Here is a 25,759-nt window from a genome sequence, read left to right as displayed (position 1 = left end):
AAGGTACTTCATTAAAACGTCTCTCTGGGCGAGTTGGTGCATACTTGATTTGAAAATGGCAACAGCGCTTACACATGCATCCACAGAGTAACAAGGACGAGACACAACATAACCGGTGTACCAGTACAGTTACTGTGTACCAAGGCAAGAAACGCGCCGTCGAATATGACCTAAAATTAGATGGGGTGAAGAAATTAGGAAATTTGCAGGTTAAGTTGGAACTAGCTAGCGCAAGACAAGGTCAATTACAGATCGCAGGGAGACGCTTTTGACCTGCAGTGAACAAAAATATAGCCCAAGGATGCCGTAGGCGCTTTACGTTGTGTTTGCATTCTTCGATGGGTGCATGGAGAAGTGGCCGCTTGGCTCTTTAGGTAACTTCGTGGTAAAGGAAGACTTTACCAGTGGCCTTAGGCGCAGAGGTTTTCAATGCTTCGACTTGCCAGTCGAGCCCAATTTCTCGTCCGTATTGAAGGCGACCAGTAGCGAATACGCTCTTACGAACAGTCGAATCTTTGTAACGACGAGACAATTTAATTCTGTCGTTGTACGTGCCAAAAAGGCGATTTGATTGTAAGGCACACGGCAGTGGAGGACTGGGGATTAATTTTGACCACCCCCAATGCATGTGACAAAGACGTTTTTGCACTTCGCCCCCATCGAAATGCGGCCGCCGCGGTCGGCACTTGATCTCGCGACCTCGTGTATAGAAGTGCAACACCATCGCTGCTATGCCACCACGGCCGGTCGTAACGGCCCATGTTGATATCGCATACCAGTCTAATCAACAGTTCGACGCAACACCATCTGGCCTGGTAAAAACATTATTAGCACAACAGAACTCAAACCAATATTATAAGACACAAAGTATGACGTTTCTGGATCTGCACAGGTCCCCTTTTCACGGTAAGCCAGTCATTTAGATTCGTTTATACATGTTTCAGCACTCGTCGGAGAGTTCGAGAATGAACCAGTTGTGAAGGAAAATCCGTTCATAAGATGTTTATTGGTGATGCGCTCAGAATTTCTCATTTTGTCATGCTGGCATAAAAAAAATTTTCTCAACAACCTTTAGCAATTTGTGCAGTGGAGCTGCACAGAACACGGGCTTGCAATGAATTTTCAGCAGCTTTCTTGCACTCTACGCTACGTGGGTTGAGTATCCTATGCTAAGCATGCTAAGCTATGCACATTCTACGCTACGAACAAGATGTGTCTTCTTTATACGCGTACTAGGTGCAACTATAAGCTTAATATAAATATTATACTCTCACATTTTTATGCTTTCTGAATACAAATAACCGCGCTGGAAACATCCCAACCAGTTAGTAAAGCACAAATTAAGTGCCACAAACTATTGTGGAACAGTACGCAATACCAAAGTGTCACGTTCTACCATATACAAGGCTGACAAAGTTGTGCCTGCGGTGAACCGAAGATATGGTCAGCCATCGTAGGGAGCCGTGGCGTACGCCTCGATTTGTGGAGACTTGACACCACCGGGACACTTTCCTTCGAAGTCATCCAGGTCAATATCGTAGACGACGATCGGCGTATCACCTAAATTAAAGTCGTAGGCGCGATTTAAGCGCACCCGAATTTCCTTGGGGCCCGCGAACGCTGCCACCTGCAGTGACACCAAAAGCGGTCACTTGTGATTTTGCTGGTTGCGAAACGTGTATGATAAGCGACGCAATCAGTTGATGCCAGTGATTCGATTTGCGTGACAACAATGCAAAACAGAAGTGTGTGGCCGTGCAATGCGGATGCACGCACAAGTGTTAAGGTGCTTTAACGAGCGTGGTTCTTCCGTTGAATTACTCGACGACGGGTGCCTAAATGACTGGCCTCCTCAGCATGTGCGCTAAGGATCCCAGTGTCACGATTGTATTCGCTTTTATATGAGTGTGTCAAGCTTTCTCGTAATTTTGTCACCCACGCGTTGTAACACCGTTTAATAAACATTAGTTGTAAAACAGTGCTTGGTTTCTTCGTCCTAATTCCGCTTTTGCGCCCTGTATATTGTTGTTATACGACCAAGCATGACAATATGGCAACCTTCGGCTTCAACAAACAACAACAAAATTGATTCGGAACCCTCGTGACTCAGCTATTCCTTCAGCTGGATTACTGCGAACTGCCTCGGTACATCTCGAACACAATTGATTATGCGGCGTGACAGAAGCAAGTGCCTATAACACCACTGTTACTGGCTGGTTGATTAAATCAAGCTGCTACAAACATAGTTGCTCAATATGAAACCACAATAAACTTGAGAATTTCTATCGTCGGACAGTTTTTAAACGAATTTATAAAACCGTAGTCTTATGAGTTCGTTGATCAAATACATCCTAATTGACAACATTTTCTTCGCAGTACGTTCGCAATGACAGTCATATTTCCAATATTTTTTCCAGTAGTATTATTTCCAATAATACCATTTCCAATGCAACCAAGTGGTGAGTCGGGCCAGTTGGTTAACGTTCTCGTTTAAAGATCTCGAATCGCACCGGCACACAGGCTAGAGAAATAGATAGATTGCTTCGAAATTTACGCCGATGAAGGCATGTAGAGTGTAATAAACGAATCCACAAAAATGTTTGAAGCTACAAGCACGAAGATCAGAGAAGTCAACACTGTAAACCCAAATTAGCCCGTATGGGTGTTTTAACAGCAGACATGCCCCCTCCGCCCAGCTCAATATAAGTACTCCCACGACAGACAGACAGACAGACAGACAAAGAACTTTAATAAGTACTCCCACGAGAATAAGTAAAATAAGTAAGAACGATTACTTTACGCCCGACCTCAGTTAGCGGAAGAATAAGTGGCATTGCGTTTGTAAAATGGGAGTTTTCAAAAAATAACTGCGGCCTAAGGCAGATAGCAAGTGTGGAAATACGCCCATATCTGACGCGAGCTGAGCAGTCAAAACAATAACTCAGCCGTCACCAACATGGCTATTCGTCACGGTTGAGCCCGAGCGGCAGTGTCAGTACAATTATTTCTGCAGTCAGACTCGAAATATCTCGTGTAATGTGCTTCCGCGATGTTTTCCTGCTTGGAGTAGCCACGCCTTCGTGCTGCAGGGGTTGCTGAAAACTACGCGCGGAGGAGCCAGGACTTCGGAGCGCGCGCGGGAAGCGAAGAAGCGGCCGCCATGCAAAGGAGCGTTCTTCTACCGTTGTTGGTGTCTCTCGCAGTGTTGAGCCCCCAAGATTCAGCGCTAAGCGATTTTCAACGACCATTGCTCGTTCTATGAGTGCTTATGTGTACTAAGTGAACAGATGCACTGATCTGAGTTACTGAAGGCCTCAGTACAACAAATGACCGTCCAGAACCGTTTTGCACAATCACGGTGTTTGTGCGAGTTTTTCGTATTAGAGCTGAGTTGTGTGTCTAGAGTGAACCGAGCGTACTTAAAAATGATGACTTTAGATGATGAGGGACGTTGCTACGTCTTTGAGGTCTGTTACATGGCTGTGAGCGTTCCACATGTTCCCCGAAGCGCAATCCACTAGCAGAGAAGTTACGTGCAGTGCGGGGTGAGCTAACCTTCGCTGCCTAAACGCGGCCTTAATAATAATAATAATAATAATAATAATAATAATAATAATAATAATAATAATAATAATAATAATAATAATTTAGTTATGCACCACAAGAAAAAATACATAGTAAGCGGGCCTGTCGAAGCCTAAATGGCTTGTGTGACTAGGCCCGGCAGTGCCGGCAACAGCGATGAGGTCAATGTATGTACATATATGCGTAACCTTAGTGCCGACAAAACATTGTGCAAACAAAATGAAAATTAAATACATGTTAGTACAATGTAGCGTGAACATATTTTCACGTTTATATCGATGAAAAACAGAAAATTTGATACATGGTAGTCCAACATAGTGAACATTTTTTTATGCTTACATAGAACAAAAAACAAAAATTAAAAAGTTATGGCAACGTAATGAACATTTTTGTAAGCTCATAAAGATATACAGGTTAATACAACCAAATTACTTTAATAATAATAATAATAATAATAATAATAATAATAATAATAATAATAATAATAATAATGTTTATTGCCACACAATATACAAAACAATACAAGCAGGCCAGTCTAAGCCTTAGTTGGCTTGTAGGACCATGCCAATGAATATGATAGACAAGGCAAAAAAAATATACACAAATTACATACATAAGAAAAATACATATACATACATACATAAGAAAAAAAAACGAAAAGAACGAACTAAATAATAAAATAATGATATCCTTTATTTCATGAAAATCGAACAAATCGTATTTGTTTAATATGTTTCGACTCTGTAAGGGTGACGTGCGCATTTGTGCAGGCGATCACTTGAGTGAGAACCGGCGGCGCGCTTAAAGGCCCAACCACACGCGGTGAATCTTGCGCGCCTGGCTGCGCGTCACGCGTCTGCGAGGCCCCTGTCCTACGCGTCTAGAGAGGTCACACGCGCAGGAAATGCGCGCGTCAAGGAGGCCTTGATCTTGGGCGTCGTATTGAGCCTACGTGACGCGTACGTTACGGAAGTGGCAGCTTGTGCACCGACGTCACGTGGCCTGCATGTACCCTTCCGGAGGTTTGGAAAAACAGGTTAGTTTGAAAAGTTTGGAGGTTTAGAAAACAGGTAGGAAACAGGTTAAATAGTCCCCCACTGCCTTGTCTCCAGCCTGCTTCTTGCCTACCTTGGCATTAAAGTCGCCCATTAGTATAGTGTATTTAGTTTTCACTCTACCCATCGCCGATTCCAGGTCTTCATAGAAGCTTTCGACTTCCTGGTCATCATGACTGGATGTAGGGGCGTAGACTTGTACAATCTTCATTTTGTACCTCTTATTATGTTTCACAACAAGACCTGCAACCCTCTCGTTAATGTTATAGAATTCCTGTATGTTACCAGCTATATTCTTATTAATCAGGAATCCGACGCCTAGTTCTCTTCTCTCCGCTAAGCCCTTGTAGCACAGGACGTGCCCGCTTTTTAGCACTGTATATGCTTGTTTTCGCCTTCTAACTTCACTGAGCCCTATTATATCTTATTTACTGCCCTCTAATTCCTCCAATAGCACTGCTAGACTCGCCTCACTAGATAACGTTCTAGCGTTGAACGTTGTCAGGTTCATATTCCAATGACGGCCTGTTCGGACATAAGGGTGACAGGTAGCTAATAAGCAAAGTGAAAGAGTATGTTTATAACTATTAGGTGCATACACTACATTGGTTTACACACAAAGGTTGCATGCGATGAGGATAACTGAGGGGCAGCAGTTGTATTGCAGCCTCGCAAGCTATTGCGACATGCATTTTGTGTACTGAAACCAAATTGTACAGTTGGCAAATACAAAAGTGCCTGCATTTGTTTGTATCGATATGTAAAACAGCAACACAATGTGTGTGGTACTGCTTGGATAAATGCAAGCTTTCAATAAAGAAAACTATGAATGAAAGCATTAAAATTAGCATAAAGTAGTTGGCAGCAACTGTAAATCCAATCACACTAGCATAATTATTTCTGTGGTGTTCGCGCACCGTATACATGCATAAATGTACCTTGTAGTTGTAGTACAAGCTGCCAGAATTCCGAGGCGCAACTATGGCAACATGCTTTCCATCAACTGCTCCCAAGCAGTTTGGAAACTGTTACTGTGCGGTGAAACCATCGGCAATCCGTGCCCATTCAGACATGCTTGGTGCCTGCAAATACAAATGGTCAAAAGGAACAGTGGAAATTCAGTTGTGATTGTGAAATTGTGCAATGTGTATGATCTGTCTCTTTTAGCTACTCCAAGTTTGTAAAAAGTAGAGCAATATAATTAACAATGAAGTAATTGCTATCATTGGAGTGTCAAGACTGGCTCCCTCTGGATGACTAATTTGTAGAGGTTGGCGAACATTCGAATTTTCAGATATGATAGAAATTACGCAGTAGCTATACGTATTTGAAAATTAACTATTGAGTGTGTATTTTGAAGTATTGAAACTCAATAAAAATTTCGCAAAAGTACCGCGGGAGGACACCTCCTAACGCCGACTGGTATCTGCGCGGCAAGAATTACTGTTCATGACCGGAGTTAGCCTGCCACCTTCGTTATCCTCAGACAGTGCTCAGGAGACGTCATTCATGGCATGGACTTCCTGAACCAACACGGCGCAATCATCGTTACTGTTCTTCGTCTGCTAAACAAAGTGTTGTGTCGCAAATTATCAAAATTGAAACAACAACAACAGTTTTCGAAGCAATGCAGAAACAAATTGGTTAATGCAGGCTTTTTTTTTGGTTTTGCAGCTGAAGCCTACGTGACAACCTGTGATTTTTGCTTGTAGACTGTCATTTAGACTTTTTTGGCAGCATAGTTATGCATCAGTTCTATCTTTTACACTACAATAAGCGATGTTTTTTAAAGGGCCCTATTACACATGTCTACAGCACACATGCCCTCTAGCAGCTTCCTTTTTCCACAACTTTCGATATTTTTTAGGCAAAAATTTATTCGGTGCTTATGCAAAGGCAGTTATACTGCAGCCATTCATTCTTAGAAATCTTATTTCCAACCAGGCCGTCAAATTTTCAGACTATTTGTGCAGTTTCTTTAAGGACAATCGTTTTTGAAATTGAACCTAATTAACCCTGGTAGCCGTTGTTTTTTTTCACTAGTCATTAGTAGCATGGCCCCTAGTAATATCAAAACAAATATTGCTGTTGTAAATATATGATTCTCCATTTGACTAATGAATATTCGATTCGCATCCAACAAAGTTAATATTCACCTACCTCTAAAAATTTGTGCATATAATATGCATAATTAAGAGTGAAGATTACATTTTTTATGTTGTCATCGGAGCAAAGTAGAGACTTGTGAAGACTGATGAAATAAGCGCCAAGTTCACATGCACAGCAGTACCTTAACATGTGTGCCAGCAATGTCCCTCATAGCTGTGTGACATCACCTTCATGTAGTGGTCTTTCAACCTTGCCCAGATTGCTCGACAGACATGAATGCAGAGTCTAGCCGTCTCAATCCCCACACGGTAAGCCAGGGCAACATCTTTTATGTCCTGCCCGGATGCCAAGTAGCTGGAATGCAAATTGGAAAGAAATTAGTACCGATTTCTCAGTTGTTTGCACATTAGGACGACATGACTTTTCTCGACAATGATTTTGATGGTTATGGGGGCACTCTTTGAGTGACATACGATCAAATTTAATTTGTGCAGGTTAACTTCCACCTGCATGTTTTACAAGTTGTGCAAGGTCAAAAGCACTGAGGTAACTTTTGTGTGATGCCATTTGATGGCAAAGTTTTACAATTCAGTTACCTCACAACTGCTACACTGGTGATGCACAAAGTGCGCACTTTTAATCGCTGTGATATATATATATATATATATTAGGTGTTTCTTTTTTCACACGCATTGTCAGTTGCTTCGTTCTTTATTTTGTCTTGCTTCAATGTTTTGCGACCCGTCCCTGCTTTGGCTACCAAAAGGCAGCTGGCAATATTATGTAAATAAATAAATCATACATTAAATGACAAAGAAATGATGTTTACTCTTTAGGCCGCACATTCTGTATTCCTTCAATCGCATAGTATTTTTGCAGGGGCAACAAGCCTCTACAAACCTCAATGCTATAGCAAGTCGTTCTCCAGGCTCCAGGGGTTCTCGTATGTGGTGCTGCCGTGTGAGGTCGTCTGCTACAAAGGTCAAGAGCTTGTCGAAGAGCAGTGGCGTCATGCGGAAAAACTTATAGAAAAATTCATGGTCTCCCTGACGCATCCGTTGCATCTGTAAAAATAGGTGCATTATTACCTGACAGAAGGCCCGTGCCCACATACACGCGCAAGTATCAGGAGCTGTACAATTTTAACTGGCACACATGGATAGCCACTAGCCATGATTAACTTCACCCCCTGCATTGTTTATATGCTCGAATACAAACAGTGTGTCGGCAAACAGGACATCAAGTGAATGTTAGAATAAACAAATATTGTGCGGCCACTGCCAAGAAACTTCAGAAAGCAGTGGCATAGCACTTTAACCTGCCAGTTCACAATTTAACTACATTACACTTCATATTCTACAGTCACACTTCCTAGAGGCAGGAAATAAAATAAATCATATCTCATTCACAAGCTTAATATTTAACCAACACGTATAATGTTTCAAAAGGTGCTGTTGAATTCATGTGCTATATATACTAACGGCACAAATATTACTAGCAGTCCTTAACTTTTTTGTAGGGGTGCGCAAATACCGAATAGTAGCTTTAGAACTGAATACCCAGTCAAATGAAGAAAAAAAAAGAGGGTGGATATCGAATAAAATATCGAATAGCAAAAAATGTATTACAAAACTTAAACCTTAAAAATTTTGTGCAAGATAGGAGGGTGCTATACAAGCTCTCTATATAGTATGGAATACTCTTAATGAAGGGAGCTCCAAATTAGGATTCGAGCACTGGCTACACCTTAGTTTTAGCATATGGAGGTCTGGAAAATACATTTAATAATAGACTGTCTGTTGAATAGAATTAAGTGCTTCTCCCCATCTGAAGCTGAAGAATTAGTGAAGGTATGTGCCATTGCATACGCCTACAAGGGTTAGAGAACTGTTGAAGCGGCGTAAAGTATCGTCACCGCGTATCTGTACGATCTGCGCGCATCCGGCGGCTAATCAGGCCGACCTTCACCCATGTTTTCGCGCTTTCCGAAATACGCCATGCTCTTCTCGTTCCCTCTGTTCGCGTACGTTACGTTATCGCTTCCATCTGCGCTGTCAACCTGGATGAACCTTGTACCGACGACGCGGTGCCGTTCTCGAAATAGTGGCGTTCGCGCGCTGTATGCGATCCCCGCATAACTACTTTAACCTTTTCACTTGCGATTCCTATGCGCGCATTAAAAAAATAACACTGGTAAGGAAAGTAACTGCTGTCCTGAGGAAGACAAGACCCCATAACCTAACGTTGGCCCCTTGTTCTACCACTGTAGATATTCGAAAGGAAAGCGGTTACTCACGGCCGTGTAGTAAAGTCCTTCTTCTTTACGCCGTTGAAATACGGGCCGGACCCACCAACGTCGCTGCAGACGCTTTCTGCGCTCCAGCCGCCTTTGCAAAAGCAGCAGCAGCAAAAGCTTCCGTGCAAGAAGCAAAAGCTTCAGTCTCATCTCGTACATCGCGGGTAGAGAACCCTGAAGCTGGCGAAGCAGGCGGATCTCGACAACAACGTCGTGCGGGGTCGCGCGCAGATTGTCAACTGAAGTCGCGGATTCGCGGGTGAGCAGACGCTTTCATGCGCTATCGCGCATGCTGATCGGCAGTGGTGATGTTGACCATTGATGTAGCTTTGCTTACCGTACGATGTGTAGATAAAACGGCGTACATTTCTCAACTTAAAAACAATGTAGTAGCTCCAACATCGATAAATTAAATAGAAAGGTTAGTCATAATGAAATTGAGGATAAACTTTTCTCAAAGCAAAACACAAACGTTTCCGCCGAAGCTGGTCTGTCAGCCCTGTGCTGCGCGCAGTGAGACGCGCACTGGCTGGTCGCCGTTCCCTTCGTCACCCGCGTAGCGAGACGCGTGTCCTGTGCTGCGTGTGGTTGGGCCTTCATTCTTTGTGAGCGATATCCACTAGCTGCCGCGTCGGTGGCGCCAATCCCCTCGCTCGTACGAGTGTGCGTCACAGTAGGTCGCTTACTAGGCGCACACTGTGCAGATTTGTCGGTATGCTTCTTGCTAGCGTCTGCCGTGCCCACGCGGCTGACTGTGCAGGCAGAGCGTGATTGCGGCGCGTAGCCGCGTAGCTTGGTGAGCCTGCGCCAACCTGCAGAGTTTGGCCTGTGGTCGCAAAAGCGGCGGCGGCTTCGGGTTATCAGAAGCGTGTTGTGAGCTTCCAACGGCAATACGAGACGCAGGGAGCACTTGGTCGCTGGAAGTACGGCAGCTGGCTAAAGCGACTTCCTTGTTCCCCAAATGTAGACGTGAGCCGTTTCTCTGGGCACATTTGTTGTGCGCAAGAAATGACCTAGAGTGACCTAAGAAGAACTTAATTCCTTCTACATTTAAAGCATGTTGCCAGGTTTTAGCCATCGTTTAAAAAAAATTACCAAATCGTGAAATGTTCTTTCTTAGAAAGAGTTTTCTCATATCAGCTTGATACAGGCTTAATATGGGTGCGTCGGTGCTAATGGAAGGACGACCCAGCTCCGGCAGCGTTGGGTTTTGAACGGCTCTTCTTATTTTTATATCGCGTGGCACAGGCTGCGCGGCCGAGAGCTAACTTCCTCCGCCGCTGCGCTGGGAGCGAGTTGTGGCCTGCGGCCAGAGGCAAGGGGAGCTACAGGGCTCCCCCCGTAGAGTGGGAGCCAGAGGAGCCGCCCGGTGAACGTGCTTATAGGCGACCGCCCAAAGTGATTAAAGGATGGAGGCCATGTTCAGTGGACAGACTGCGGACGCAAGAGCGGCGGCATAGGCAGGTTGGAGTCTTAGAGCAGGCACGACGTATTCGCGACCGTTAATCTCCAGCGTGAATGTCTTAGGCGTACGATGAGGTACAATTGAACGTTCCATCGTAGGCCGGGGTGAGGGGTGGACGCACGTGGTGACGCCGAACGAGGACATTGGTGCACGAATCCATATCCTGGCTGAAAAATACAGACCGGTGATCTCGGTCCGCAGGAATCACAGGATTAAGGTCACAAATAGTGGTGTGCCGCTTCCGGATATATGCGGAAGCATCATGGGTGCTAGGTGGCGACGTCAGCGCGACGAATTCTCCAAGAAGGTGCAGGGGAACGCCGTAGACGAGTTCAGAAGAGCGACCTAGGTCAGCCCTCAATGCTGATTGGATGCCCAGAAGGGCGAAGGGAAGGTGGACGAGCCAATGTTCCCTGGGCTGATATGTGATCAGTTCTCGATAAAGTTGTTCCAACATGCTGTTCGCGGAAGGATGGTAGGTGGTCGTACAGATTTGTCGGACGCCCAGGATGTTGGCAAGCGCGGTGAATAGGGTAGATTGAAACTCGCGCCCTCGTTCGGTGGTGATGCCCGCAGGGCATCAGAAACACGTCAGCCAGCCGGTATGAAAGCCATAGCAACTGTCTCTGCCGTAGCGTCTGTAATGGGAAACGCCTCTGGCCATCGGGCGAAGCAATCCACAGATGTGAACAGCTAAAAGGCCCCACGTGATTACGGGAGAGTACCGACAAAGTCGAGGTTGACGTGGCAAGATCTCGCGTCTGGAGGCCAAAATGGGGAATTAGACATGACGGTATGGCAGTGAACGTTAACACGCTGGCATTGAAGGCAGGTTCGTGCCAAGCGACGGACGTCTGCCTTGATGCTAGGCCAAAAGAAGCGAGTGGTAACTAGCCTCAGGGTGGCACGAATGGTTCATGTGCAGTCGATCAAAAAGTGCGCGACACCAGAGACACGACGGCTCGAAGTTATTAACGAGGAAGAAAACCGAAGCGGGCACTCGGACGAGGAGCGATGCTGCTCAGTCTCGTTGCGCGGGTCAACGGGGGTTGGACCGCCAGGCCATCGACGCGGGACATCGGCGGCAGCATTTCCCGGCCCATGCACGTGGCAGGGGTACACTGGGAACCTGGAGGTAAAGCACATTTGGCGGGTCTCCCATGCAGTGTAGTTGCTGTGATTTCAATAGAAGGCAAACGTCAGGGGCTTGTGGTCTGTGACGACGTGGAAGTTCTAGCCCTACATAAAATGGCGAAAATTCATGGCGAGGTACACCAATCGTAATATCATCATTATTATTATCGTTATTCGTAATACTATCACCAATCGTTATATTATAGTTGCGTCCATCTAACGTTCCCCTTCGTCTTCTTATACTGAGTTCTGCAGAGAATTCGAGCAGTTCAGAATTGAGAATCAGAATTTATTGTTAGAAGTTGGGTCAAATTACAAGTATTTAGTATGCAGGAAGAGGTCCCATAGTCAAAGACTGCATCGGGACCTCCTGCACAAGAATAGTTATGAGAATTGACATCTCAATGCAACAGTAGCATATAATGAACAAGCAACAAGAAATGAACGTTAATAGAGCAAAATACAGAATTCATTACAAATAATAACAAGGTTTAGCTTATCTCACGGTAACATAAAGAATTGTATGTGAAGAAAATACCAGTAGTTTATTTGCAAGAACAAAAACAAGCAAAAACGCAACAAAAGCAAAAAAGAACGGACAGAAAAAGCGGTCACAGTAAATTTTCTCATTAGTTTGTCAATAATAACAGCATTTTGAGTTCTCTTTTGAATTGGCGTAAAGATCTTGTATTTTTCATAATGAGAAGAAAAGTGTTCCATACTGCTATTGAAGTGAATTCCAGTTTGTTTACCGTAGTTAGCGCGGACTCGTGGTAAAAGAAAATTGTTATTTAACGCCAATCTGGTGGTACCACTAGTTGTCAGGTTAGATGGTGAAAATGTGATCGATGGTATCTCATTATGTAAAAATCTGCAGAAAAAAATACATAGGTTGTATTTAGTGAGCCCAGAAATATAAAGCATGTTATTCTCGTGCAGTATGAAAGTGGCATTAGAAAAGCGTGAACTATAGGTGATTATTCTGATGGCTCGGTTCTGAACTGTCTGTACAGACGCAATATGCGTATTATAGGTGTTTCCCCAACAGATTATACCATAAGTAATGTGAAAGTGGACGAAGGAGTGGTAAAGTGAGAGCAATGTGGTACGTGTGAAGTAAGGGCGTGCTTTAATTAAGATGCGCATACCATAAGCTATTTGCTTTTTTATGTGAGCAATATGATTGTGATATTTCAGATTGCAATCAAGTAGAATGCCAAGGAAAGACGAACATGAACTTGGATGAAGGCAGTGGGGACCAAGACTGATAGGTGGAATAGAAGTTATGTTTCGCTGATGTGAAGAGAATACAACAAATTTAGTCTTAGTTGCATTATTAGATAACATGTTAACATTACACCACCTTAGAATGTTTTCTAAGTCAGCATTTAGTTTATTAACGAGAGATGAGATATCTTCATGAAAAGTGAATATTGTGGTATCATCAGCGTACAGAATGCATTTCGTCGAAGAAAGACAATTAGGTAAATGATTAATATAAACTAAAAACAGAAGTGGTCCCAGGATTGAACCCTGATGCACATCGGTCGCGGTCGAAAATGAGCACTGGAAGCAGAAACAACTTGAACCCGGTTATATAAGTAGCTTTTTAGTATTGAAAGGGCAGGACCACAAATTCCAATTGCTTCGAGCTTAGAAAATGGGATATTATGATTATAGCTGCCAAATGCTTGCGTTAGATCGATGAAAACTGAGGCGGCGAGAAATCCCTCGTCAATAAATTTTTTTGTTGGTCCGTAAGATCAATAAGTGCCAGCTCTGTGGAATACCCATGGCGAAAACCAAACTGGCATGCAGAGAGGACATTAGATTTAGAGAGATATTTTGTTCGCCGTATTTCAATTAGTTTCTCAATAACTTTCCGAAAGAATGGCAGAATGGAAATAGGTCTGTAGTTGTGCAATAATGAGCTGTCGCCTTTTTTAAAGACTGGAAACAGAAACAACTTGAACCCGGTTATATAAGTAGCTTTTTAGTAGCGAAAGGGCAGGACCGCAAATGCCAATTGTTTCGAGCTTAGAAAATGGGATATTATGATTAATGCTGTCAAATGCTTGCGTTTGCCGCGCTTCAGTTCAGAGGGAACTAAACCAGTCTGAATAATAAATTACCAATAAATGATAATGTGTCCGAAATTAGGTGCGAAGTAAGTTTATTGTTAGCAGGGTGGACCTCATCAATTCCAGCGCTTGTCACATTAGGTTATTTATAAGAGCAGCTATTTCTTCTGGCGTTGTAGGAAATAAAAAGAATGAATGAGGTAGTCGGTTCATGTTGATTATTTCTGCAGGAGTAGGTGGATTGTTAGGAAAGATACAACTGCTAAAAGCCTCAGCTATTTCAGCAGGGGAATCGAGCTCTACTTCGTCCTTTAAAATTTTGGATACCTGGTTTAGTCGTGTGCGTCTATTTAAAAAGGACTTGACAATCTCCCATTTCTTTTTAGTGTTATTAGCTGCCTGTAAAATTCTTTGCTCAATTGACGAGAACAAGGATATTATAATTTGTGGTGACAGCAACATCAATATAATTGACTCTGAGGCATACTCTGTGTACGTTAGCACTTATCTTAGCTGTGGATTTTCTGCGCTAACTTATACTCCAACTCTGTGCGAACGAGGTGGTTGTAGCGCTTCAATAGATTGTATCCTTTCCAGCTTACCTACTGATAGTACCATGGCGGGTGTAGTAAACTATGATATAACAGACCATTATGCCATATTCTTTAGCGCAGGCTCAGTAACATGTAGTGTATCTAGAAAAAAACATCACGTAATTCTTTGATTCAAATAAATCTATTCACCAAATTCGTGCGACTGACTGGACTGGCGTGTTTAAATAGCAATGTGTAGAAAAAGCTTTTGCATCTTTTTCAGCGAAGATATCAGAGCGCACTTACTTATGCATGAGTAACTTCACCGTGACTCGCTGGTTCAGTACACCAAGAAAGCCTTGGATCAGCACCAGTTGAATAAATAGTAAATTGCAAATAAATACAACCTTCGCAACAAGCTCAAAGCTCAGCCATTTAATAACAGATTGCGTTCACGATTCAAAGCGCATTCAAATGTTCCTGCAGTCACCCTAACATGTGCTAAGCGTAATTACTATCAGAACACGATTAGACAATATAGGAGCTACACCACAGGAAACTGGTATGTTAATAAATAATTTTTAAACACTAATATCACTGATAATAGCATATCATGCGTCAGCTACAATTAAGTTAATTTAACCGACCCTATATAAAGACGTCGCTAACGCTATGAATAACCATTTTGGTGTTATAGTTGATCAACAGCATGAACCACCCTTACCTAGTTTACCACACAGTCCCTATTGAGATGGGTAATATGAACAGGTCTCTGGTCAGAAGACAGAGTATGCTTTCTGGAGACAAACACATAACAGCAAGTGCCATTGAAAATATAGAATATTGTTTTAAAGAAAAGCTGACTTGTTTTGTCAGAAGGGACCACTTCTTGTGTTGCCTTTAAAGAGATATACCCATGCGACAAAAAATTGTAGTGGGACAGTAATGTTGCAGATTTGTTTGGTGACATAATACATACTTGCAGTGAGCGCGGTAACTGCGTTCACTATAGAAAGCAGCAGCCCATGCTTGGTTAGCTGCTGACATAATTTAACAGCACACAAAAGCAAGGGTGCAAATACAAACCACTGCCATTCTCTATCTTAAACGCTGACATGAAGCAGACAGATTCCAGAAAGGGTTGGGGGCAGATACCCGAGGGTAAAGAAGTCATTATCATTCACCTGAACACTCTCAGTTCATTAGAAGCGCTCGCGGCTCCCGAAGCGGGGGCGAGGAGCAAAGCCTTTAACACCGTGGTGCGCACCTTACGTCTTAATTAGAAGCCGCATAGTCGCTTGCAATCGAAAAATTAAATGGGCTAATGTAAGTTTTTACTTTCTCTTTCTGTTGAATACTTATGTGATTGCTTTTGGGAAGTATTTGAGAAGTTGATGAGGGTGTCTCTATCTACTTGCCAGCCACGTATGCTAGTGCAGGCAGACATGTGTTCAAGGCAACGAACTGAGAGCATCTGCACGGAACACTTGTTCACCAATTGGCAGATGTGCACATGTAGTGCTAATCAAGTAAAATCCCCATAACTTGATGGCTTCGGTAGACAATTTTTATGTGGAAATTTGAAATTAAACCATTTTTGCACTTAGTAGATTTCTGGACATAATATAGAGTGCACAGTGAGGCACTGTATTACTTTTTCCAGACACATATATAATTGTTTTGAGAATATCAGGTTCTGTGAAGCACGACAATTTTTCTTACTTTAGCGTTGCTTGACCATTTCAGTAGGAAAAAAGCTTTGGTTTCAGGTAGATGGTTTATTGTGCAAGTATATGCATAGCCGGATGCAATATCCACGTGAACGGAAAGGATATGTAAAGCAGGATGGTGCCTTTCCGAATTTACGGTTTGCTCCTTTGCCTTTTTCGTGCACTGCTATGCCTGTAATTATGCTTATGTCACCTTTGATGCATCATATTCATCACATCTGACTTTGGTTCCCATCTGAAGTCGTGCTATACTTTGGTTAGGTTGCATTTTCAACTAGTCAGAATAATTGATCATATAATTATGCAAGCTGCTCCTCAGAAGTGTAGCGTTCAAACCGTAATGTAGAGCGAAACGCTACCATATATGACAAGAAATTTGATGCGCAAGATTTTAATGTCTATGCTCCTTGCAGTTTTACACTCATTTGCTGCACACTAGACAATACTGTATATTTAATTTCATTTATTTCTGAGAAAGTGCAACGGATCAATCCCAACAGCACGAGGAAACTGCTTTCGTGAGGAGGCCAACCGAATAGGAAAAATGATACGCCTCTGTTCCGCTTTGAGACTGGGCGGCACATTGGTGCAGAACCACGACAAGGCAAGCTTAGAAACAATGGGGTGCAGCCCATACATGAATAACTTTTTGTGAAATGTGTATATCCTAAGCTAGACCTGCGGCCTCACATAAGAATATACTGTTACGGGGATGCTGCGAGTATAAGACTGTATTTTCAATGTTTATGCAAGGAGAGTCAATTGGGTTCAAACGGCTAACTAGTAATAACACGCAGCAGCCAGCGTCTCGCGATCTTCTTTCACCCCTCCGTAACAGCGCCGTCTCGGCGCATGGTCGGCCATTAACTGCGAGCGAAGTATGGCTTCAGCCACGACAGGTGCACGACGGCAACAGGCGGCGGACTTGAGGATCGATGAACCTCTAACGGCGCGATCTCGCAATTGACGTCGTTAACTTGACGTAGGAGTTCATAAGGCCCTGTGTAGCGAGAGAGGAGCTTCTGCGAGAGGGCGACCCGACGACATGGTGACCAAAGCAGCCCCCAAGCACCTGGGGCGAACTGAACATCGCGATGCCACTGGTCGTAATGCCCTTTATGCAGATGCTGCGAGGCTAATAAGCGAGATCGGGCGACTTGACGCTCCATGTAAGCGCGATCGCTGACTTCGCGAGCATATTGAGTGGCAACACGGGGCACATAAGGCAGGATGGTGTCAAAGGGCGAAATGGGGTCACGACCATACAAAAGATAAAAGAGTGAATACCTGCGGTGTCATGTCGGGACGAGTTATACGCGAATGTCACGTAGACCAGCGTGGCGTCCCAATCGCGGTGATCTTTGGAAACGTACATCGACAGCATCTCTGTGAGTGTTCGATTGAGACGTTCCGTAAGACCGTATGTTTGTGCGTCGCAGGCGGGGGACAGCTTGCGCTCAGTGGCACAAGAATGGAGGAGGTCGTCCACAACACGAGACAAGAACCAGCGGCCACGGTCTGTAAGTAACTGTTGAGGTGCACCGTGCAGGAGAAGGACGTCGTGAAGGAGAAAATCGGTGACGTCATTTGCGCGACTAGTCGGTGACGCCTTCGTAATCGCGCATGCGTATCACGTAATCAGTAGCGACCGCGATCCATTTATTCCTTCTAGTCGTCGTCGGAAAAGGTCCAGCAGGTCAAGGCCGACCCGAAAGAATGGTTCAGAGGGAACTTCTATTGGATGCAGTCGGCTGACAGGTCGCAGGGGAGGTTTCTTCCGGAGCTGACACAATTCGCAAGTTGCGACATAATGACGCACAGACCGGTAGAGACCCGACCAGAAGAACCGGCGTCGTACGCAAAACTCCAAGGTGTCCCGCCGTCGGTGCATTGAGAACGACGTGTTCGAGAATGGCGGATCGCAGATGACGAGGAAGGACAAGGAGCAACTCAGGGCCGTCAGGGTTGATATTGCGGCGGCAGAGGATGCCGTCATGCAGCACGAACATGCGGCACGAGCCGTCGGTGCTGCCAGATTGCACTCCAGCGATGCTGGACTGAAGGATGCGTCGCGTTGTTGTTCAGCGCCGGTCATGTCAGTCAAAGCCATCACGCAGGTCTTCGGATGATGCGCAACAGGATCAGGAGGATCCACGGGGTGACGCGAGAGGCAGTAAGCGTCGTTGTGCAGACGTCCAGACTTATAGTTGACAACAAATGAAAATTCCTGGAGCCGCAAAGCCCAGCGACCAAGCCGTCCTGTGGGGTCCCGGAGGGAAGACAGCCAGCAGAGGGCGCCGTGGGCTGTAACGACCGAAAACGTGCGGCCGTACAAATATGGCCGGAGCTTGGCGACAGCCCAAATTAAAGCCAAGCACTCCCGCTCACTGATGGAGTAATTTTTCTCAGCAGGTGACAGCAGGCGGCTGGCGTAAGCTATCACGCACTCGATACCATTCTGCTGTTGCGCGAGAACAGCACCGATGCCGTGGCCGTTTGCGTCAGTGTGGACTTCGGTCGGTAAAGATGGATCAAAGTGGGCAAGTATGGGAGGGGTAGACAGAAACCCGATGAGAGCGGCGAACGCGTGAGCTTGCTCAGGGCCCCATGAGAACAACATGTTTTTCTTTAGATCTGTCAAAGGCCTAGCAACGTCGGCGAACTTTTTGACGAAACGGCGAAAATAAGAACACAGGCCGATGAAGCAGCGCACGTCAGAAGGAGAACGTGGCACAGGGAAACTGCGTACAGCGCGAACTTTTTCCGTGTCTAATTGGACACCGGATGCGTCAACGAGGAGTCCCAACACAGTAATCTGACGGCGCCTAAATTGACACTTCGTGAAGTTCAGTTGGAGGCCGGCTTTTCGGAAGGCCGCAAGAATGGCAGCGAGTCGGGTAAGGTGGCTGCTGAGCGTGGGAGAACAAAACAATAACGTCGTCAAGGTGTCAGAGACGGGTGGTCCATTTGTAGCCTCGCAGAAGAAAGTCCATCATACGTGCAAATGCCGCAGGAGCATTGCTTAGGCCAAACGGCATGACTTTGAACTGATGTAAGCCATCCGGCGTGATGAAGGCCGTCTTCTCGTGGTCCATTTCATCAACTAAAATCTGCCAGTAGCCGGATCGAAGATTGATTTACGAGAAGTATTTAGCTCCGTGCAAACAATCCAAGACATCATCGATGCGTGTTAGTGGGTAGACGTCTTTTTGGGTGATCTTGCTCAAATGGCGATAGTCGACGCATGAACGCCAGGTACGATCTTTTTTTTTTCACAAGGACGACAGGCGAAGCCCAAGGACTGGCTCATGGTTCGATGGCCCCATTGCGGAGCATTTTGTCCACTTTTGATTGGATGATTCGACGTTCAGCATGCGATGCACGATAGGGACGCCGACGAATATGATTCGTGTCGCCAGTGCTGATACGGTGGTGAACAACGGAGGTTTGTCCTAAAGGCTTGTTGCCGAAATCTAAGATGTCAAGATACGATTCGAGGAGGAGGCGTATGTCCGTGGACTGTGCAGAGGTGAGGTGTGGTGCAATCATCCTCGCCAAGTCATCCGTTAGAGAGGCAGAGCTGTGAGCTGCAATTGGGGCTAACAAACCGCTCTCGGCATTCAGACTTTCATTGTCAAATTCAGTAGTATTAGAAATGCTGGCCAAGGACATGCCGGCTGGAAGCACTTGAGGGCACAGGCTGGAATTCAGAAGCGGAAGAACAACGTTGTTATTAGTAATCGTCACCAGCGTGTGCAAAAGAGCAACGTTCCGGTTCAAAAGCACGTCGATGATGGGGTGAAGGACATACTCACCATCGAGAATCTGTGGATTTACGGTGAAAGCGACGTATGTGACTGCCTCAGGTCACAGACGCCCATCGTGAAGCGAACACAAATGTGGTTGAGTGGTGCTCGGAACATCGGCGACTTGAGGCAGTTCCAACTGAAGAACGCCGGTTGCATAGTCGATGAGAGCGGAATGGTGGGATAAAAAGTCTCATCCAAGGATAATTTCGTGAGGGCAGTTGTCGATCGCTCAAAGAGAACAGAAGTAGGGCGGCCGGCTGTGCTTATACGCGCAGTAGACAAAAAGAAAGCTGCAAACTGGAAATTTGTCTGGACAAACGGCGGGAAAATTTTGGCAAGAAGGGATGAAGGCTCGCCCGTAATCCGTGTCGCCACACAAGCAGATCTGAGTAAGATTTGTACTGATACGGCTGCGCATTCATAGTGGCTTAGCTTCGAGCGTAGCGTCATCTGAACATTTTTGGCCCTCATTCTTGTCATGGCCGTGCTAGAAGATGAGATAAATTATTACACGATTGATGCTTTTAATTCTAAATTCTCTCTCTCCAAAAATAATTTTTGCTTTCTGCATATCAATAGCAGGAGCATCAGCAATAAAGTTCATGACATTACCCACTTTCTAGGCTCCTGTACTGTATCATTCGACGTGATAATGTTCACAGAGACTTGGATTCATGGAAATGAAGTACCGTGTCTACCTGGGTACCATTCTGAGCATTTGTGCCGTAGCGTAAGGAAGGGAGGGGGCCTTGCTATATATTTTAAGGACACACTTATACGTGAGAAGCTGCCTCACCTATCCGTCATTAATGACGATGTGGAATGTTTAGCCTTACTCGTTGGCAAGATACTAACAGTAGTTGTCTATAGGCCACCGTTAGGAAAAAAAGAAAATTTTCTTCATTTCTTTGAGACACTGTTATGTGACAATGCTTTCAATAGGGGCACATTTGTCATTATGGGCGACATAAATATTGACCTGAAATCCTCAGACCCGTACTCTAGAGAATTTACGACCCTGTTGTCAACATATGGGCCCTATAACGTAAAACTATTCCAATATGTTTCTATTCCAATTACCTGACGTCAAATTTGCGTAACCACTGACGCAAGCACCGGGCGGTCACCCGCAGGGTTGTCTGAACAGACCAATGAAACGCTCTCCTCGTTCATAGGAGGTCCCTTTTGTTTGCTTGAAAAACGAATAACATTGCCTACACTGAGCGGCTTGTCGTATCTAATTGGCTGACAAGAGGCGAGGAGCCCGCTCAAGTGGAGAGAGATTTGATGGGGCAGAGCCAGTGCACTGAAAACCGATAACCGGATGAAGAGGGTGGTGCCGGCGTCTGCGATTGGTCGGCTTTCCCTTACTTAGCTTGTGGTGGCTGGTCGAAAATCGCGGCGGCGTGCAACGGAAGCTTAAGAATGACGCTAAAATTGACCCTCAGCAAAGAAGAGTTGGCAGAATGAGGTAGTGAACGTGTCGAAAGTGCTTAAAAACGCTACACGGTCATGCAAGAAGCTTTATTATACGCAAATACACCCATGCTCTCCGACAGGTGCGAGTAGCCAGCGTCTCAGCGATCGGCGGCAGCTATCTTTTATTCCTTTCGGAACGGGGCAGCCTGCGGCTATTCCGAAAAAAATTCAGTTTTGTTCGGCATATTAATGCATCTTTATCGCGTACACGTCACTTTGACGCGGTGAGTTCGTGCGGTTTTGTGACGTCGCGTGATAGGCAAGTGAAGTGGGTGCAGCCCGAAAATTTTTTACCAATAGCCGAGGGCTAATGGCGAAAAGGGGTCGAATCAGAAATAAGTGTTTTTCTTTTTTCTGTCAAATCAAGCATAATCAGTGTGCACACATCATATCAGATGGGGAGGTATTGCGGTTTTTGTAACGTCGCGTGACAGACAGGTGAAATGGGGGGTGGTCGAAGAAAGTTTTTTACCAATCGTGGAGGGCTGATAGCAGAATTGGAATAGAAAAGTTTGGAATACTTTTACGTTATAGCGTTATAGCCTGTCAAAATTATATAGATATACCCACTAGAATCACAACACACAGTGCTACGTTATTGGATGTCTGTATAACAAACCTCAGTGCAGATTATATAAAACCGGGTGTTTTTTCTTCCGATATTAGCGACCATCTGCCACTCTTTCTTCTAACTACTCGATATAAAAATGAGGCTGATGAGCAGGTATCATTTCTACGAAACTTCAGTGAAAGCTCACGCGAGGCATTCGTTAACCTAGTTCAAGAGCAGGACTGGAGCGTTATATTAGAGCAGAGCGATGTCGACATTGCATATGATATGTTTTTTCACATGGTCTATAGCTGTTTTGATAAAGCATTTCCATTCAAGAGAATCGTGGTGCGTAGAAATAAAAAATATAGAAAACCTTGGATAAACAAAAATCTATATCAACGTATAAAGGATAAGAATAAATTATACCACGAATTCCTTGGCTGCCGGGATCCTGAAGTGTTTCGTAGATACAAAAAAATCCGAAATTCTCTGAACAATGATTTAAGAAAAGCTAAAAATAATTACTACACAGCAAAATTTGAGAACATTTATGACAACCCTAAGAAGGTGTGGGAAATGGTAAATGCATTAACAAATAGAAAAAAAACAGTTTGGTGATATAAATGAAATGACTATAAATGGTAGAACGACTTGTGGTCAGGATCTGGCTAACTCCATGAATGCCCACTTCATAAATGCAGGATGTTATGAAGAGCCTAATGCCACTGATTGTGAGACTAATATTACAGCTATACCCATGTTAGAACAAACAATATTCATGCAACGAACATCTCCTGCCGAAGTGGAAGCGTCCATAAGGCTGCTGAAAAGTAACGTCACCCCTGGAATTGACGAAATTAGCTCCAAAGAATTAAAACAAATATCTCACTTTGTTTCGGGGACAATTGCTCACATTATTAATCTCATGCTAACAACCGTTGTTTTCCCACATGAACTTAAAATAGCACGAGTAAGAGCTATATTTAAAGGAGGTGATAGAAATAATTTATCAAATTACCGACCAATATCGGTGCTCCCCATTTTGTCCAAAATCTTTGAAAGTGTGATTAACCAATGGCTAATTTCTTTTTTTGACAAACACAAAATTTTGACTAGTAGCCAATATGGATTTCAAAAAAATAGATCAACCGAAGAAGCGTTGTGCTATATTAAAGATAGCATACTTACTAACATTGACAGTAAAAAGTTAACACTTGGTTTATTTCTCGACTTAAAGAAAGCATTTGATTCAATAAAATACGATATCCTACTGCACAAACTGTCTAGATATGGTGTGCGGAGAGTTGTATTAGAGCTCGTTAAAAACTACTTAAGTGACCGCTATCAGATCGTGCAAATAAAAGATGCCACATCATCACAGCTAAAGTTAACACAAGGCGTTCCACAGGGGTCAATATTAGGACCGTTTTTATTTCTTGTTTACATTAATGACATTGTAACTATACCCAACTCTCCTGAACTCATTATGTATGCCGATGATACTAATATCTTTTTTAATTCCACAGATTTAACAGATTTAGAAAGAAGGGCCAACACTTATCTTGCATCCCTCGCGGCCTGGTTCCGCGAAAATAGGCTGCAGCTTAACACAACAAAAACAAAGTACATAATATTTCGTGCACTTAACAAACCACTAAGTAGAGAAATAGTTTTAACTTTTGAAGGGCAACAGATAACCAGGGTTAAAGAGCAAAAGTTTCTTGGTGTTTGGTTCCAAGAGCACCTTTCATGGAATGTACACATTAATAATTTAACTACCGAACTCTCCCGATCTGTTGGATGCTTGTATAAAATTGCACACTTAATACCTATTTGGCTGAAACAAAATCTGTATACTTCACTGTTCTACTCCAGATTATCGTACGGCATATTGGTATGGGGTACCACAACAAAAGCTAACTACAACAGGCTCATTATTCTACAAAAGAAAATATTGCGCATTTACGAAAACTATCAGGGACCATGTCATGAACTAAGCACATTACCATTATTTTTTAAATACCGAATGCTTAAAGCTAACGAGGTTTATGATTTTAAACTACTGCAGTATATATATAAAAATGCACTCTATATACATGATAACATTAATGAAGCTCCTTACGATATGAGACTAAAAAGAAAACGGACCCTAAACACAAGGACCAAGTATGGTGAACAAACAACCAGGTACCAAGTACTAACAATCCTAAATAAGCTAGAAGATAACATTGATTTCAGTATGACAAGAAATGCCTTCAAAAACCATGTGAAAGAATTTTTACTAACACAGTGTTTGAGAGAGTGATTATTGCTACATAACTATATTATACCCCCTTTTTTCTGTTTTTTCTGTTTTACGTGGATACGTACATGTTCATGGTTACTTTAGTGTGCTATCGTAATTTACCTGTATACCCTTTACGTTATTGACTGTGAACTATATATTACTATCTATATTATCTATATTAGTAAACAAACTGTAACCCAAAAATTTTTTTGTTATCTCTGTTCTCAGTTTGTGTAAACTCGTGTATAATGTGTTAAAATGTGTAACTTTGTGTGTGTCCGCTCACTGCCAATGAACTACCACTAAATAATGTATAATAAAAGCTTATATTGGGGGTACAGGGGCCCCTGTCAGGCGCTGTGCGCCTTTTGCCCCTGCATCTTTCTTGAAAGTGTATTCAAGATGAAATAAACATTCATTCATTCAACCAGCACGCCGCCGTCGGCCACACGAAGCACTCGGGTAGCCGCGTGGGTGAGGACCTTCTTTAAACGCCTACATAGGCTTGCGCTCATCACAGTTACGTGGGCTCCAGTGTCGACGAGTGCTTGGACAGGTAAGTCGTGTATTTTAACGTCAATTACACTTCTCTTGGTGGGCACACACAAATAATTTCCTGCAGTAGAGGGCAATGCAGCACCACTTCCGAGGGAAGCATTTCTTAGTTTTCCGAAAGGGTGCGGCAAAAAGCCACAAGGGGACGAAAGGCGACCTGGCTGTGCCGAACGGGAAGATGGGCGATGTGTTTGTGGTGAATGAGACTGGTGTCCGCGCGGCGATGGTTAGCGACTGTACCAAGTGTTCCTAATAGCGTTGTCGGTTCTGTTAGACTCAGCGGTGAGCGATACATTGCGGGCTTTTTCATTAAAATGGCTCAGGTTGGTCAGTGTTCGAGGTGTTGAGGGCCATAAGTTGGGGCATTATCTGGTGACACGACCAATGCGGCGACAGATGAAATATATCGGCTGGTCGTCCCCGGTTCTTTACTCAGTCCCGATAAAGCGCAGAGGAGCGTTCGGGTGGAGCGAAAATAGTAGAAAGGCGTTCATTGGCTCTGGGGTTGGTGACAGCACAGATAGAATGTAGGCCAAAGTTTTCAAGTTCCTGTCGAACGGTGGCTTGTACGAGAGCAACTGAAAAAGGGCTAGCCTCAGGGCACCGCGAACAGAAAGCTGCCGGCGCCATCGCGTCCAGTTCACGTCGAATGATTCGCACCACGTCCTCTGATGGCGACGCATGCTGCTTTGCGGGCTGATCTCGCTCGTCGACGGTGCGGCACTATTGGGAAGTCGGGAGAATGGGTGCAGGACGCGTCGGCTTTAGGCCTGCTCGAATTGTCGGCACTCTTTGATGATAGCATCAACTGTAGAGCAGCTTGTGCACATGAGCAGATTAAAGGCGTCGTCAGCAATTCCCTTGAGCACATGCCCTAACTTCTCAGCTTCTCTCATGTCGTGATCGGCTTTAGGACAAAGCGCCAACACGCCCTGGATATACGTTGTAGCGTTCCTACTTAAAGGACACAGTAGACGTAAAGCATTGCTGTGGAACTGGCGACCATCTTGTCTACATTTTATTCTCACTTCCTTCTTCTCTTCTCCTGTCTCCCGGTTCTCGCGCTTCATCTTCTATTCGAAGGCTCA

General features: G+C 44.3%; 1 protein-coding gene across 1 annotated transcript in view; it reads right to left on the bottom strand.

The window, feature by feature from the left end:
• Window positions 1-1,228: 1,228 nt before the first annotated feature.
• LOC135902292 (chitinase-3-like protein 1) overlaps window positions 1,229-25,759 on the bottom strand; it is an 830,286-nt gene continuing 805,755 nt past the window's right edge. Inside the window, exon 8 of the mRNA XM_065432259.1 lies at window positions 1,229-1,627. Coding sequence (XP_065288331.1) covers window positions 1,445-1,627 — 183 coding nt within the window. The 3' untranslated portion in view covers window positions 1,229-1,444. The remainder of the gene's footprint in view (window positions 1,628-25,759) is intronic.

The sequence above is a fragment of the Dermacentor albipictus genome, chromosome 6 (genome assembly GCF_038994185.2).
Source record: "Dermacentor albipictus isolate Rhodes 1998 colony chromosome 6, USDA_Dalb.pri_finalv2, whole genome shotgun sequence".
NCBI classification, from domain to species: domain Eukaryota; kingdom Metazoa; phylum Arthropoda; class Arachnida; order Ixodida; family Ixodidae; genus Dermacentor; species Dermacentor albipictus.
Note: the sequence above shows the minus strand (reverse complement) of the source record. Positions and strands in the feature narration are given on the sequence as shown.